This window comes from Ascaphus truei, chromosome 7, assembly GCF_040206685.1.
Source record: "Ascaphus truei isolate aAscTru1 chromosome 7, aAscTru1.hap1, whole genome shotgun sequence".
In the NCBI taxonomy this organism is placed as follows: Eukaryota; Metazoa; Chordata; class Amphibia; order Anura; family Ascaphidae; genus Ascaphus; species Ascaphus truei.
In genome coordinates this window covers 82,599,589-82,613,754 of record NC_134489.1, presented here as the reverse complement: position 1 = coordinate 82,613,754, position 14,166 = coordinate 82,599,589, and the positions used below count along the sequence as shown (strand labels likewise).

Below are 14,166 nucleotides of genomic sequence, written 5' to 3'. Positions count from 1 at the left end.
ACACACACTTACACACACTTATACACACTCACACATACTTTCAAACACATACACACACTTACACACACTTACACATACTTACATACACTTACAAACACTTTCAAACACTTACACACACTCACACATACTTTCAAACACTTACACACACTTACACACACTCACACAAACTTACACACACTTACACACACTTACACACTCTTACACACACTCACACATACTTTAAAACACTTACACACACTTACACACACTTACACACACTTACACACACTCACACATACTTTCAAACACTTACACACACTTACACACACTTACACACACTTACACGCACTTACAAACACTTACACACACTTACACACACTTACACACACTTACACACACTTACACACACTCACACATACTTTCAAACACTTACACACACTTACACACACTTACACACACTTACACACACTTACACGCACTTACAAACACTTACACACACTTACACACACTTACTCACACTCACACATACTTTCAAACACTTACACACACTTACACACACTTACACACACTTACACACACTCACACATACTTTCAAACACTTACACACACTTACACATACTTACACACACTTACACACACTTACACACACTCACACATACTTTCAAACACTTACACACACTTACACACACTTACACGCACTTACACGCACTTACACGCACTTACACGCACTTACACGCACTTACAAACACTTACACACACTCACACATACGTTCAAACACTTACCCACACTTACACACACTTACAAACTCTTACACACACTCACACATACTTTCAAACACGTACACACACTTACACACACTTACACACACTTACACACTCTTACACACACTCACACATACTTTCAAACACTTACACACACTTACAAACACTCACACATACTTTCAAACACTTACACACACTTACACACACTCACACATACTTTCAAACACATACACATACTTACACACACTTACACACACTTACACACTCTTACACACACTTACACACACTTACACACACTCACACATACTTTCAAACACTTACACACACTTACACACACTTACACGCACTTACAAACACTTACACACATTTACACACACTCACACATACTTTCAAACACTTACAAACACTTACACACACTTACACACACACCCGCATACTTTCAAACACTTACACACACTTACACACACTTACACACACTTACACACACTCACACATACTTTCAAACACTTACACACACTTTCCCGCACTTACACGCACTTACAAACACTTACAAACACTTACACACACTCACACATACTTTCAAACACTTACCCACACTTACGCACACTTACACACACTCACACATACTTTCAAACACGTACACACACTTACACACACTTACACACACGTACACACACTTACACACACTTTACACACTCTTACACACACTTACACACACTCACACATACTTTCAAACACTTACACACACTTACACACACTTACACACACTCACACATACTTTCAAACACTTACACACACTTACACACACTTACACACACTCACACATACTTTCAAACACTTACAAACACTTACACACACTTACACACACTTATACACACCTTGACACACTTGCACACACTTAGACACACCTAGACACACTTACACACACACAGCACACATATACACACACACACACACACACACACACACACACACACACACACACACACACACACACACACACACACACACACAGTTTCTCTCCCATATACTGTATACTGTACATACACACACACACTCTCTCACTTTACACAGAAAGGGTGGGGGGGGAGATCAATTAAGAGGAAAGACCGCGACCAGCACCACCACCCGCTCCCCCCCCCCTCCTCCCGCGCAGGCAGCGGGGACAACGGTGGGGAGAAGGTAAGCGGTGACAGGGGGAAGCGGGGTCCGGAGGGACATCAGCGCTCCCATCTCCTTCTCTGCAGGCTGTCACGCGGTGACAGGGGGAAGCGGGTACCGGAGGGACATCCCCGCTCCCATCTCCTTCCCCGCGGGCTGTCACGTGGTGACAGGGTGAAGCGGGGACTGGAGGGACATCCCCGCTCCCATCTCCTGTCCCGCGGGGTGAAGGGTGCTGCTGGGGGGAGAGGGTGATGATGCGCCAATGCGGCGGCCATTTTTTCCCCCGCGACCCTGTTACTAACGCGGTGGTCTCGGGGTGCACCCCGAGGACCGCGTTATAACGGGGTTTACCTGTATATAAATAAAGATATACTGTACATTTGATAAAGTTGCAGTTTGCTTATGAAAACTGTAATGTCGTTTGTATGGCGTCAATCTTATAGTATCCCGTGCTCTCGTTTGAAATTAGTTTTATAATTTTGTAGCCGTGACCCCTGATTCACCCTGAAAGAGCGGGAGGTTGCGCCTGCACAGAGTGAGTTGCTAAAAGCCCGCGAAGGAGGAGAGTGCATTGGTGGGAGGGAACAGACCCTTGTCCCAGCAGCCCCGCGGGGAGGGTCAGATGAGAGAGTTGAGCCAATGGGCTGCAGAGGTGCAGGAGATATAGGGAGGTGGTTGCACGCATGTGGAGTAGAGCTGGTTGGAGAGGAGACAGAGTGTCTGTGTAGGGGAGGTTGATCCGCCCCGGCGCAGACCATGTGCCCCAGGCCCAGTTAGCCCTGAGTCACGGTAGAGACAAGCTGAGCTAGGGATCGCCCTAGTGAGGTTCCTGTTCCCGTAGGATCTTTAGACCTTGATCGGGACTATACTATCGAGTGGGAGGTCAGGGCTCAGACCCCGCTTGTTGTTGCCGGAGTCCGGGTGGGAGCGCCCCGGACCCTCGAGAGAGAGAGAGGGAGAGAATGGTGTCAATGTACAGAGACCCTTTGTGAAGACCGTGGCAGTTCCGGGCACTGGAGTGCTTGGCAGGTATTTCAACAAGTGCACCAACGGTACCAATTATTCATTCGAGACACAGTGGCTGCGCAGTCACCCATACACACATCTAGTTGCCTACAGTGAGCGGGAGGACTAATCTGTTAAGGATCGGACACGGGGTGGGATCACCCGGTGGAGGGTTTGAGGGGAGTGTTGGCGTCCGCCGTGGCGCATGATTGTGTTGGCATCAGCTGTGGCGCAAGATAGTGTTGGCGTCCGCCGTGGCGTGTTATAAAATGTATCTACTGGGATGTTATGGTATGTACCTAAATGTGAGCTTTGTCCGTGGCAGAGACTTAGGCCCTGCGAGCCTATAGGTAACACACCACAGAGTAGCGTCTTGCTAGCAATAGGAAGCAGGGATACAATTTGTTGAAATTATTTGACTGTCTTGTCAGATTTTAAATTATTGTTTTTAAAATGGGAACTTTGATTGAAGATCTCTCAAACTATTCTCAAACCATATAAATCTGATCTTAATCTGCCACTGTCATTTTCTTCCTCGGGTATTTAAACTGAAATTCAAATGATAATTAAGATAAATATAAAGATTAAAAGCAATGAATAATTAAGGTGAGATATGTAAACAGAACTGAACTGTATTGACACTTTGGATTACCCCCTTTGTGCTGGATGGCCCAACAATCTCCTGCTCCATAGATTACATATTATAGCTATTAAAAATAAGTTAATGTTGGTTGCCTGTAAAGGTTATGTGACTTTTCCTCCATTGCTGTCAAACTATTGTATTTAAAAAATCTTAAGTAAATTCCCTGTTCTCTTTTGCTGTATAAATAAATGATTCTGTAAATAAAGTCAGGAAAACTAACAATTATTTCCTTTCGGTGAGTGGATACATTTGGTGAAAAGATTAAGGTCCGTATTTACTAAGCAGTGCTATTAAATAAGACATATGAACCAGTTTGTTTTCAATAGTGTTGGTGTTTTTACAGTGGCACAATGCCGGGCTAAATATTTAAATTGAGTAAAAAATAAATTGGATATTATTGATCCACTTTAATTTTATGAATCACGACACTATCCAAACCTTGTCAATTACACATAGCTGGCTATCTAAGATTTTATTGGTCGCATGTAAGAAATGAGGTGATACCTTGAAGTTAATCCTAGTCGCTTGGTCTCCCCAAAAATATACATTCTTCTAAGAATCTCAGAAGTTGTCTGCAGTTTAAATATGTCCCCAGTTCACTTAGCAGACACAATGTATTTCAGACACAGCAAGGCGTTTAGGGTGCAGTTAGCATCAAACATTCAGTGCAGATGGATTTAAAATGAGTCAACAGGCAACAATGATAATGATACTTGAAAAACTTTATTTAAGGCTACTAGTTAATACTGTGAAAGCTTAGCATTTTTATACTAAATGTTTCAAAAAGGGTGATCCGACCATGATTTTTTTCTAAACCAGTCATGTTAAATGTGCATTTGAAAATAGTAAATTGTTTGTGTAATCCTCTGGCAAGTAAACTCTATTGTAAATGTCATTGACTGTGCATGCAGAGCTATACTGTATTGGCTTTATGATCCACCTGCTGGAATTTACAGAACACAAATTGAACATTTCCAAGTCAGAGCCGGGGGATTCCTTGCTGAAGACATATTCTGTACTAGTTTGATAGTCCAAAACTAATGGCCTATAATAAAGAAAGAGATCAAACTCAGATACACAATAATAATATGGCTAGTCTAAGATAGGCAGCAGTTATGTTTTCATATTCTTTTTTTATTCATTTGTCTCAATGCAAAATTCATTGTAATTGTTCAAATCTTCATATATAAGCATATATTTTGGGGGTCAGGGGGTTGTTTATTTAACTGCATTGCCAATCAAATACAAATCAAATGTTACTTAAAGCAGCTGAATAAGTTTGTAGCACACACATTAAAAAATGCAAGAATTACAGTTAAGCACAAGTCCATCCTATTTTTCATTTACTTTTTCCAATTTTCTTTTAAAGTTTAGCACGAATCTGTTAATTTTCAGTTAACATCATTGTAATTTGCATTCTTTTAGGATCAGAATTTAGGACATGCGTTCATTTAATGCCGGGTTTTATTTATAACAGTGGTTTGCATAGTTCAGTAAATAGCCATTGGAGTTATACTCAAAAGACTTAAACATTGTTTGTGCTGTGCAGCAGAATGCCGCTGTACAGTACATCACAATGCTACAAAGTATTTCCAGAAGCCAGTTTGACAAATTCCTATTTTTTTTTAAGATTCTCATTAACAGCATTTAGATGGCACAGTCGTTTTGAAACAAGAAGAAAACTACAACATTCAAGAATATTGGAGTCATTTCTAAACTTTCTATATCAGGTATGGGCATCTGTTTGAGATTGTCAATATTCACAACAATTAGGTTCTCTTGTAGTCAAAATCAGATCACAATGAGTTTAATTTATTGAAGATACATTCATTAGGATTAGTGTATCATGTTAGTACAACTCCAAGATTCCCCATTTCCAATCAAATATGAATCCATCTTGAATTATTGATTTTAAGAAAAATTTCTTAAATGATATAAATTCAGATCATTTCTATTACAACACTTTACCTGATATAATCTGTCGTCAGATAGCAAATCAATTAACTCTTTAGCCCTCTTTGCATCCCACAGACGGGTGGCAGTTGCCAATGCTGTGCCGTCTCTGATCATTCTTTTAAAGAAAACATTTTGCAACAGCATCAGACAAGCGTCCAAAATGCCAACAAATATTTCAGAGAGTACCAAGGTGCCCTCCATATTCATTATCATCATCCGAAGAAAAGCAATCACTTTATAAAAACTTTAAAATATAAGTACATTCTCTCACTAATATCATGACTGGGTACAGACTGGGCATAAAATAAAACTTAAAATATAATTGTTGTCAATCATTATTTAAAAATGCATAAAAAGTCAAATAAGGGCACTTGACTGTAAAATATCTGTTGACAGACAATTCTGCAGAGATAATGAGAGAAGGAGGTGGCTGCTTTTACAACACCCACCACATTAGCAGAATTGCAAGACATATGCAAAAACATTGAGAGGGTATGCAATTCTAATTGCTGACCGAAGATGACCCAGTTAAATAATATTAATGAGGATTTTATTAGCCTCACTGGACTATGGTCATTTAATTCTAGATAGTTACACATGTTTATAAAAAAACAATGCATTTTGTAATTGGATGAAGATTTTTTTGGAACAATATCGTAGGTTGAAATAATGGGCCAGAGGCCAATATTCTGATTCAGTGCATCCTATAGTGTGTTCACCACAAACATACATACTGTAGGTTTTGATAAAAATATATAATTCTTGTGAATTTTCAAGTTGCTTAGGAAGCTGGAAGTGATAAAATAACTGGCAATAGTTATACTTGATGCACTTTACGTATGTGATTTGAATGATATTTAATCAAAAAACTTATTCTGCTGTGATCATTGAATTGTGAAATTAGTGTGGTTTAAAGATTAGTTTATGATTTTTTTCTGGATATTTCTGTATTCTTTACAGGACCAAAACAAATTGCGATATCAGCCTTAGATCCTACAGGATTCTGCAAAACACTGAGAGATCCAGCACCTAAACCAAAGCAAAAGTCCTATTTCAGGGTCTGGATCAATGTTGGCGGTGCTTCCGAAATCTCAAAAATCTCTACTGTGTTTCAATAGATGCTTATAAGAAAAAAATGTATGGCAATACTCTAGTTGAAACCTAAAAGAGATCAAGTATAACATGACTAAACATGGGCAAATATGTCCGAATCTGTTTCCCGGAATTTCCAGAGTTTGTCATTCAAAATTTGTTCCACAGTGTCAAATCCACCAATGGATTGTTACATTTTCAATCCGCGTGGATGATTAAAAAACCACCACTGTATACAATCCCCTGGTGGACTTTAACAATCCACCTGCGGATTCCGCCACCCGCTGACAGATTTTTATAATCCAACCTGCGGATTCAGCAATCCGTGGTTTGGATTCTTAAAATCCGTCAAGGGATTGTGGACTCCGCGGATGGATTGTTGGTGTTAAAAAGAAAAGACACGGATCTGCAGAAATCCGCAGAAGAAAAGAACCGGCCGATCTGAATCCGCAAAATAAAATGTGTCCATCTCTATCAGTGACCACCATGATTCTCCTACTCTCAGAAAATTGTCTATTGCCATGAAACACCTTCTACTGGCAGAAGGTATATTATGGTAGATGGCTGCTTTTTAAATATGGGCCAATATGTCTCAACCACGCTTTCACCACTTGAACACAACATGAAAGACTGAACACTGTAGATTAATTTTTGTTAGACCAATAAAAATGGCATCAAACATAAAGACAAGATACATAATAAAAGAACATCCTTACTTCTCAGTTGGCCTTCCTATCATTAACCAATCAACAAATGCTTTGATTGCCTGGGCTTCCATGTAGTGGTTCAAGTCATTGGTGTAAGAGCCGTGTGCATGTCTCTCAAGAACAGCATTGTGCCTTGAAACAAATAAAGACATCTTGTTCAAAGAAAGAGCATTTAAATGACCAAACCGTTTAAATTAGATAACTATTTTCCCATCTTTTTCAATATCCCAGTGAACAGGGGGTTCAGCAAAATAAAATCTGTAAAGACAGATTTCAGGCAGTGTAGTGGGTTCCTGAGCCTGTGAGGGGGACTGAACACATAGTAGTAACTCTCCAAACTTCACCTTACCATTGGGGGTATAGCTGTCAATTACAGCAGGAGCTTCTGAAGTCGCCTCCCACAATGCTTTGTAGCTACAGTTATTGTAGGGCATGACTATGGAATCTCTGGCAGTCATTGACACCCATGTTGTCTACACACAGAGGTGCAGTTTGGGGTCTTTTTAGGGGTATCCTCCTCCAACGAGCTCAGGACGCTGCCTGGGATCAGTCACACAGTTTTGTTATAGAACAACAACTACACTTGCCTAAGCAAGAAAAAGAACCCCTTTAAACAAGCACTCATGGAGTGGTAAATACAAATTATTAAAAATAACCTTTATTAGTGTATAAGGGTAAAGTGAGTGAAAGGATGGACACACAACACAATTAAAAAAATATTAAACTAGATACCTCCCAGTCATGTATACCGAACTGGTAACGGTAATGATAGAAGGAACTTTATAGTGACTGGCACATACAAAATAGATACGTAGCTGGTGCCTCAGTGTGGTATGTATATGTTGAAAAGATCTCGTGTCTGTCAATGATGTACCAGACAGTCACACATCTTTATAACCACAACCGATTAAGTTGTTACTCTAGGAGAGTACATGATTGAGCTGTTAATAAGTAGTTAATACATGGTATCTCAAACTTGTATGCTAAGTGTATCCAAAATATAGTACACGTTGAGATAGATGGTACTCAAATCTTTAGAGTAAACAAAAAATAATTAAAAAAGGTCCTTCAAAGCGACGCAGGGTACTAAAAATGGATAATAGAGCTACTGTGTAGCTGGGGAGATGAGGCTTAAAGGTGAGAGCCTCGGATGCACTGTTAAGCTAATTTATACGCAAGGTCTCCCTCTAGACACGCTGACAGTGCTTAGTGAACACTACAGAATGCCTAAGCCTATGTGAGAGCAGAGAGAAAAAAAATTGTATGATACATAAATAAACTATAAACTGCTACTCAGGATCCTCCGTGAGGACAACATTAGTGGTACAATAGAGGCTATCTGATACCTGAATATATTACTGATGTATCAGCCGATGTTTATAATTCAGTAGATTGTAAGCAGATGCCTAAAAACCAGTTGTTTAATAGCAGCGACCTATATATAAGGTGTGAGTGTAGTGGTAGTATCACCCAAGTTGCTCAGTGGGGTAAACTCATTTACAAGGATACCACACTGTCAGCCCTATCCGCTGACCTGAATACATACACGGATCCACATTTGGTATATTGGAGCTATATACAGGTATATTGGAGCTATATATAGGTCGCTAAATATACTGTCTGTATGTGCTGTGTTGGGGTAGTGATAACTGTCTCCTGTCCACTCGGTCATATGGTAATGTAAAAACAAGTGGTACCTGAGTAGCTGAGACCTAGAGAGTTACAATCACTACTCCTATCAAATAGTGCCTGCAGAGTTCCACCCGGCGTGGTGTATTCATGAACACCACAGAACATTAGCTAGCCGGGTGGAATGAAGATCTATCTCATGCAATTAGCGAGCCTCCGTATTGATCAGCCCGGTAAAGGCTGCCTTGGAGCTACGCTAGACGCCACCGCACTAACACATGTGCTGACGTCAATTTTTTAATTGTGTTGTGTGTCCATCCTTTCACTCACTTTACCCTTATACACCAATAAAGGTTATTTTTAATAATTTGTATTTACCACTCCATGAGTGCTTGTTTAAAGGGGTTCTTTTTCTTGCTTAGGCAAGTGTAGTTGTTGTTCTATGACCCTTCACCCCTGGCACCATCTTAGAGACAGTAGCTTGAGCTTACTTCCCTCTTCCCTCTTCCCTATCCCCCATTATTTGACACAGTTTTGATATATATAGCCAGATGAGTAGGCAATAAGATTTATTAATTAGGGGTTCGAAGAACAAATATTTTCTAGCAGGGGTTGGTCATTGATTAAAGTTTGGGAACTGCTGTTAAATCCAAACTTTAAATAATATTTCAATAATAAATAATATTATAAATAAATATAATGAAATCAAATATCTGCTTAACTCAAAAGTGAGTGCACTGGATTATCTTTCTCTCTATTGCATTGATTATTATGAGTGAATGGATCACCCCATACCTCCGTTCAGCACTGGAGCATCAGACATCAACAAATAAAAATATAAAGACCTATATAAAGACTATATTCAAACGTTCCATTCTATGCGGAACATGGTTTTCTACACAGTTCAAAAGACAATACCCCAAATTGTCTCAGGTTTAACGACTTTTGGTGTTGTCGTTTGTGTACAGTTGTTTGAATAATCCAGAATTCTTGTAAAAGGTAATTGCAATATTAGATTAAGCCAATTTTTTATAATGCTATTGTTGGTAGATTTACAATTTGTGTGATCATGAAAACAGGAAGTTGCTTTTGTTTGTCAAAGCTAAAAGCTTCCAAATAAAATAAATTGTATTAGCACAGTCCATTTTAGCAGTGACCAAATGAGTTGCATTGTAGTTTAAAACATTCAACCATGTAACATCCTCTTTATAATTTTACCGGCACATATAATTGTAGATATATTATTGAAATAGGATCAAAAACAATGAGAAGTTTGTACCGTGTAGAAGAGCGGTAATCAACTCCAGTCATCAAGAGACACCAGCAGGTCAGGTTTTCAGGATATCCCTGCTTCAGCACAGGTGGCTCAATCAGTGGCTCAGCCTTTGACTGCGCCACTGAAAGAGCCACCTGTGCTGAAGCAGGAATTTCCTGAAAACCTGACCAGTTAGTAGCTCTTGAGGACAGGTGTTGGCTACCCCTGGTGTAGATTAGCTGCTAAACTGAATTTGTTCTCACTAAAGTGGTAATTTAATATGCTCTAAAAGGGCTGATTGCCATTTGAAATATTAAGTGGAGCTCAACAGAGCCCAGCACTTTGGCTACTTGAGCTTCCAAGTAAGTGGTTAGTTCACAGGTGTATGAACCTTCCACATGTGTCTCAAAGTTAGCATTGTGCCTTGAAACTCAAAACAAATGCAGCTGTTAAAACTCAAGTGTTACTTAGAATCCCTTTGCTGTTAAAGGACCTGGCAATGTTAGAAAAGCCTTAAGTACCACTTCCTTATATCAATACAAATGCTGCTACTCACTTCTTTGGCCTATGCTTCAAGCTCCTGGCAAGTGCAACTAGATGCACAATACTGTATATTGTTTTTTAATTTCTTTTTTTATGCAGCCGTGTCAAATGTTAAAATTGTTGCTAATCAAGTTTGTTACGTTTGGCGCAGATCTGATTATACTGACGTTTGTCTTCTGAAAAAGTGATTGGCCCACATGGAAAAGTTGATACGGATCATTATAATATGAAAGCATGTAGCTCCTTCAATAGCTCCACATATTCACTCCCCAAATAGCAAACAAGGATAGTAAACAAGGGACCAACCAGCTTGATGCAAAGCTGTGGGCCACAAGCTCCACTTATTATGGGCGATGCCTAATGCATGGGATGGGTGTCGCGCCATATGCGATGGGAAAAGGACATTTGACGTACTGTACTGGTTGCCACTCGTTAAATTGACTCTCCGTATTTTGATTTACTGGAGACCATGAAATCAAACTGTATTGAATGCTACAAACAACATCACAACTGGTTTGATGTTAATAAAGAAACTCAATTGTAAAGAGACTGGAGCTGAAAAGGAAGCATAGACGTTGGGGTTTATCTACAGCAGTCTCCCAGCTGCAAACCTGATGGGGAGAAACAGTGCAAGTAACAGCGCCATGTCTATTAGAAAAAGAATTCCATTAAAAGCAAGAGGTTTTCCTTTGATAAATGTGGTTAATTTATTTTGCACTAGTTTTGCAGCCAGGAGACTTTAGTCAATAATCACCATGGGGACTGATTCTATATGTGCGGAGGCGGATGATTTAGATTTAAAACAGTCCAATCGTTCACTTTTGCACATATAGAATGAGTCCCATAGAGTTAAATACAGTATGATTCTCTGTTTCACTAAGCAATCTCATGTTATTTTCACATCTTTAGTGCTAATCTTCATCTTTTCAACTTCTTATTATTTTATTGTACTACAAAAATCTACTTTGACATATTTTTAAATATTCTACCTGTAGAAAGCGGTATGTTTCCCTATTTATGTGCATTAAACATACCTGGACTTGTCTCCTTTTTCTTGAAGAGGATTTTGCCAGCTGCCTTGTAGTAGCATAAAAAGAATTCCGACCATACAATAAATGCTCTTCATGTTTATTCTACAATAGATGAGGAGCTATACATGTTATTTCTAGCAAAATATATATTTTTATCATGACCACAACGTGCTGTAAATCATTTTCATGATATCTGAAAGGGATTATTTGTCAATGAGCCACATGGAAAACATAGAGATGAAGGAACATATACACGTTTTCCATCAGTTTTCTCTAGGTGTAAAGCACCAGCTTGGTTATATTATTAATAATTAATATATCCCGTTACTTTTCAATAGAGTGCTGCATATTACATGGGGTGGGCAACTCCAATTCTTAAGGGCCAGCAACAGGTCAGGTTTTCAGGATATCCCTACTTCAGCACAGGTGGCTCAGTCTTTGACCTCTGCTGAAGCAGGTATATCCTGAAAACTTGACCTGTTGGTGGCCCTTGAGGACTGGAATTACCCACCCCTGCATTATAAAGTTGAGTCGAAAATTTAGTTCTTCATAGAATGTAAAATAATCCTAGAAATTGACAATAACACCTCATGTTTCTAATGTTAGGAAAGATTCGCTTAGTACTACAAGCAGAAATGACACACACAACCAACAGTATGATTAATGCTCATGGAAACATGCACATAGACCTTGCATGGTAACACACAACTCATAACTTTTTATAATTATTTAAGCAATGCATGAGCAAAGAGGAAAGAAAAACTCAATACTAGTGCAAAAAAACAACACTGGACTTCAGATGTTCTCAGTTGGACTTTTTCTTTGGTAAATTAGGTTCTTGTAGCACTTTTTGAGTCAATTTTGCAGACTCAATTTTGCAGACTTTTGCAGTACTCCTTACTGCAGTTGATATGCTATAGTAGTGACAATTGCTTATGTGGCATCAATCCTAAAAGGCTGAGTGATTAAAGCTAAGTTATTATTGGTGAGTAACCTCTGTATTAAATAAAAATGTGATTTAGAAGGTTGTGGCGGTTTACAGAACACAAATACAGTATATGGCAGACTGGACAGTGGTTTGCATCTCAGAGCTTTAATAAAGGGTATCTTTAAATGATATTGATTTTAAACAGAAAGTAGCCAATTCCATGCAATGCTAAATGGCATTTTCTTTTATCAAAGGAGTGCAACATTGAACATTTTCAACATAAACTGCCTAATTAAATGGAAAAAATATCAAATATGTACGCAACAAATATAACCTCAAAATATAGGGGCGGGGGGTGGGGGAAATAAGTGAACTGCAGCCCAAATATGAAATACACTATATGGGGATAAAGAAAAAAACTTTCCTAAAACAATAAAATAAAAAGTAAGTTTGAGCAAAATGTTTTTTTTTCTGTATGGTCAGTTTTGTTGAAATCCAGTGGAAACTACTCACCTTGTGACCACGTGAAGTATACGTCTGAAGATGATTAAAATGTTGCTACCGTCCCTTCAGCAACTTTGGGTTTCTTCCTACTCCTGATGATGAGACGTTCTGCTTATCCACATAGCTTTTTATACTCTTTTCAGCTCCATTGAGCACTGTGAGAATGCATTACGTGCATTAATTCTGACACAGCTGATCATGTGATTGGCTCTGTTTTAAATGTTTCACATATGGCCTCTTTTTATTTAATTGAAACATTAGAAAATGGCTGGAAAATCATTTTGAAACAATTGTACACATACTGTACAAATAGTTCCTTTAAAGAATGATGTAAACACTGTAGCCCCCAACCTTTTTTCACTGAACGCTTCACTGAGAGTTACAGAACATTAACTCATGAAGAAGCTTAATAGAATTCTAAAAAAAAAAAATTTCAATTATTTTTTTAAACAGATTAATGCATATTGTGAAACTATTCATATTAGTTATAATTATAAGAATGAAAAAGGAAATTCTTATAAAATTTGCTTTTTTGTGCAGGAATAAGAATCAGACTTTTTTGGTTTTGTTTTCAACATAATTGTAAATAAACACTATTATTTAGTCTAGATTTTGGTATCAATAACATATTTAAATATTTGGCAACAAATCAAAAAATTATATTTAAATATTTGTGTACAAATCAAAAATTTGTATCTTACTACAACAAACATGGTTATAGAATATACATGTTTGTTGGGGCGGGGGGATATATATTAGATATATTAGTTATGATTGGTAATTATTAAAATATTCAGGAAAGAGTAATTTCTGAAATATTTAAGAAATTCTGCAATATTATTATTAGTATTTATGTTCTCTGCTGGGGATCCAGTAGCAGTTTCATGTCACACATCATCCACAGTCAGCTGGGATAGTTGAGAGGATGAATATTGAAATCAAGATTTAAAAAGATGCTAGCAGAATAT

General features: G+C 38.4%; 1 protein-coding gene across 1 annotated transcript; it reads right to left on the bottom strand.

Annotated features, from left to right (window-relative positions):
* Positions 1–4,257: 4,257 nt before the first annotated feature.
* Positions 4,258–13,366, bottom strand: LOC142499628 (pro-glucagon-like). Its single transcript, XM_075609242.1, has 5 exons — positions 13,208–13,366; positions 11,770–11,868; positions 7,318–7,440; positions 5,522–5,624; positions 4,258–4,598 (listed from the first exon to the last, which is right to left on the bottom strand). The coding sequence occupies exons 2-5, from the start codon at positions 11,859–11,861 to the stop codon at positions 4,572–4,574; spliced, it is 345 nt and encodes a 114-aa protein (XP_075465357.1). The 5' UTR covers positions 11,862–11,868; positions 13,208–13,366; the 3' UTR covers positions 4,258–4,571.
* Between the last annotated feature and the right edge of the window lie 800 nt (positions 13,367–14,166).

What these genes read in the sequence shown, in the direction of transcription:
- LOC142499628 (XM_075609242.1), bottom strand. Translation starts at nt 11,861, where the DNA reads ATGAAGAGCATTTATTGTATGGTCGGAATTCTTTTTATGCTACTACAA. An exon ending in GAAAAAGGAGACAAGTCCAG is followed by an intron (nt 7,441 to 11,769) that starts GTATGTTTAATG and finishes ATTTGTTTCAAG; the next exon opens with GCACAATGCTGTTCTTGAGA. An exon ending in ATAGGAAGGCCAACTGAGAA is followed by an intron (nt 5,625 to 7,317) that starts GTAAGGATGTTC and finishes TTTCTTTAAAAG; the next exon opens with AATGATCAGAGACGGCACAG.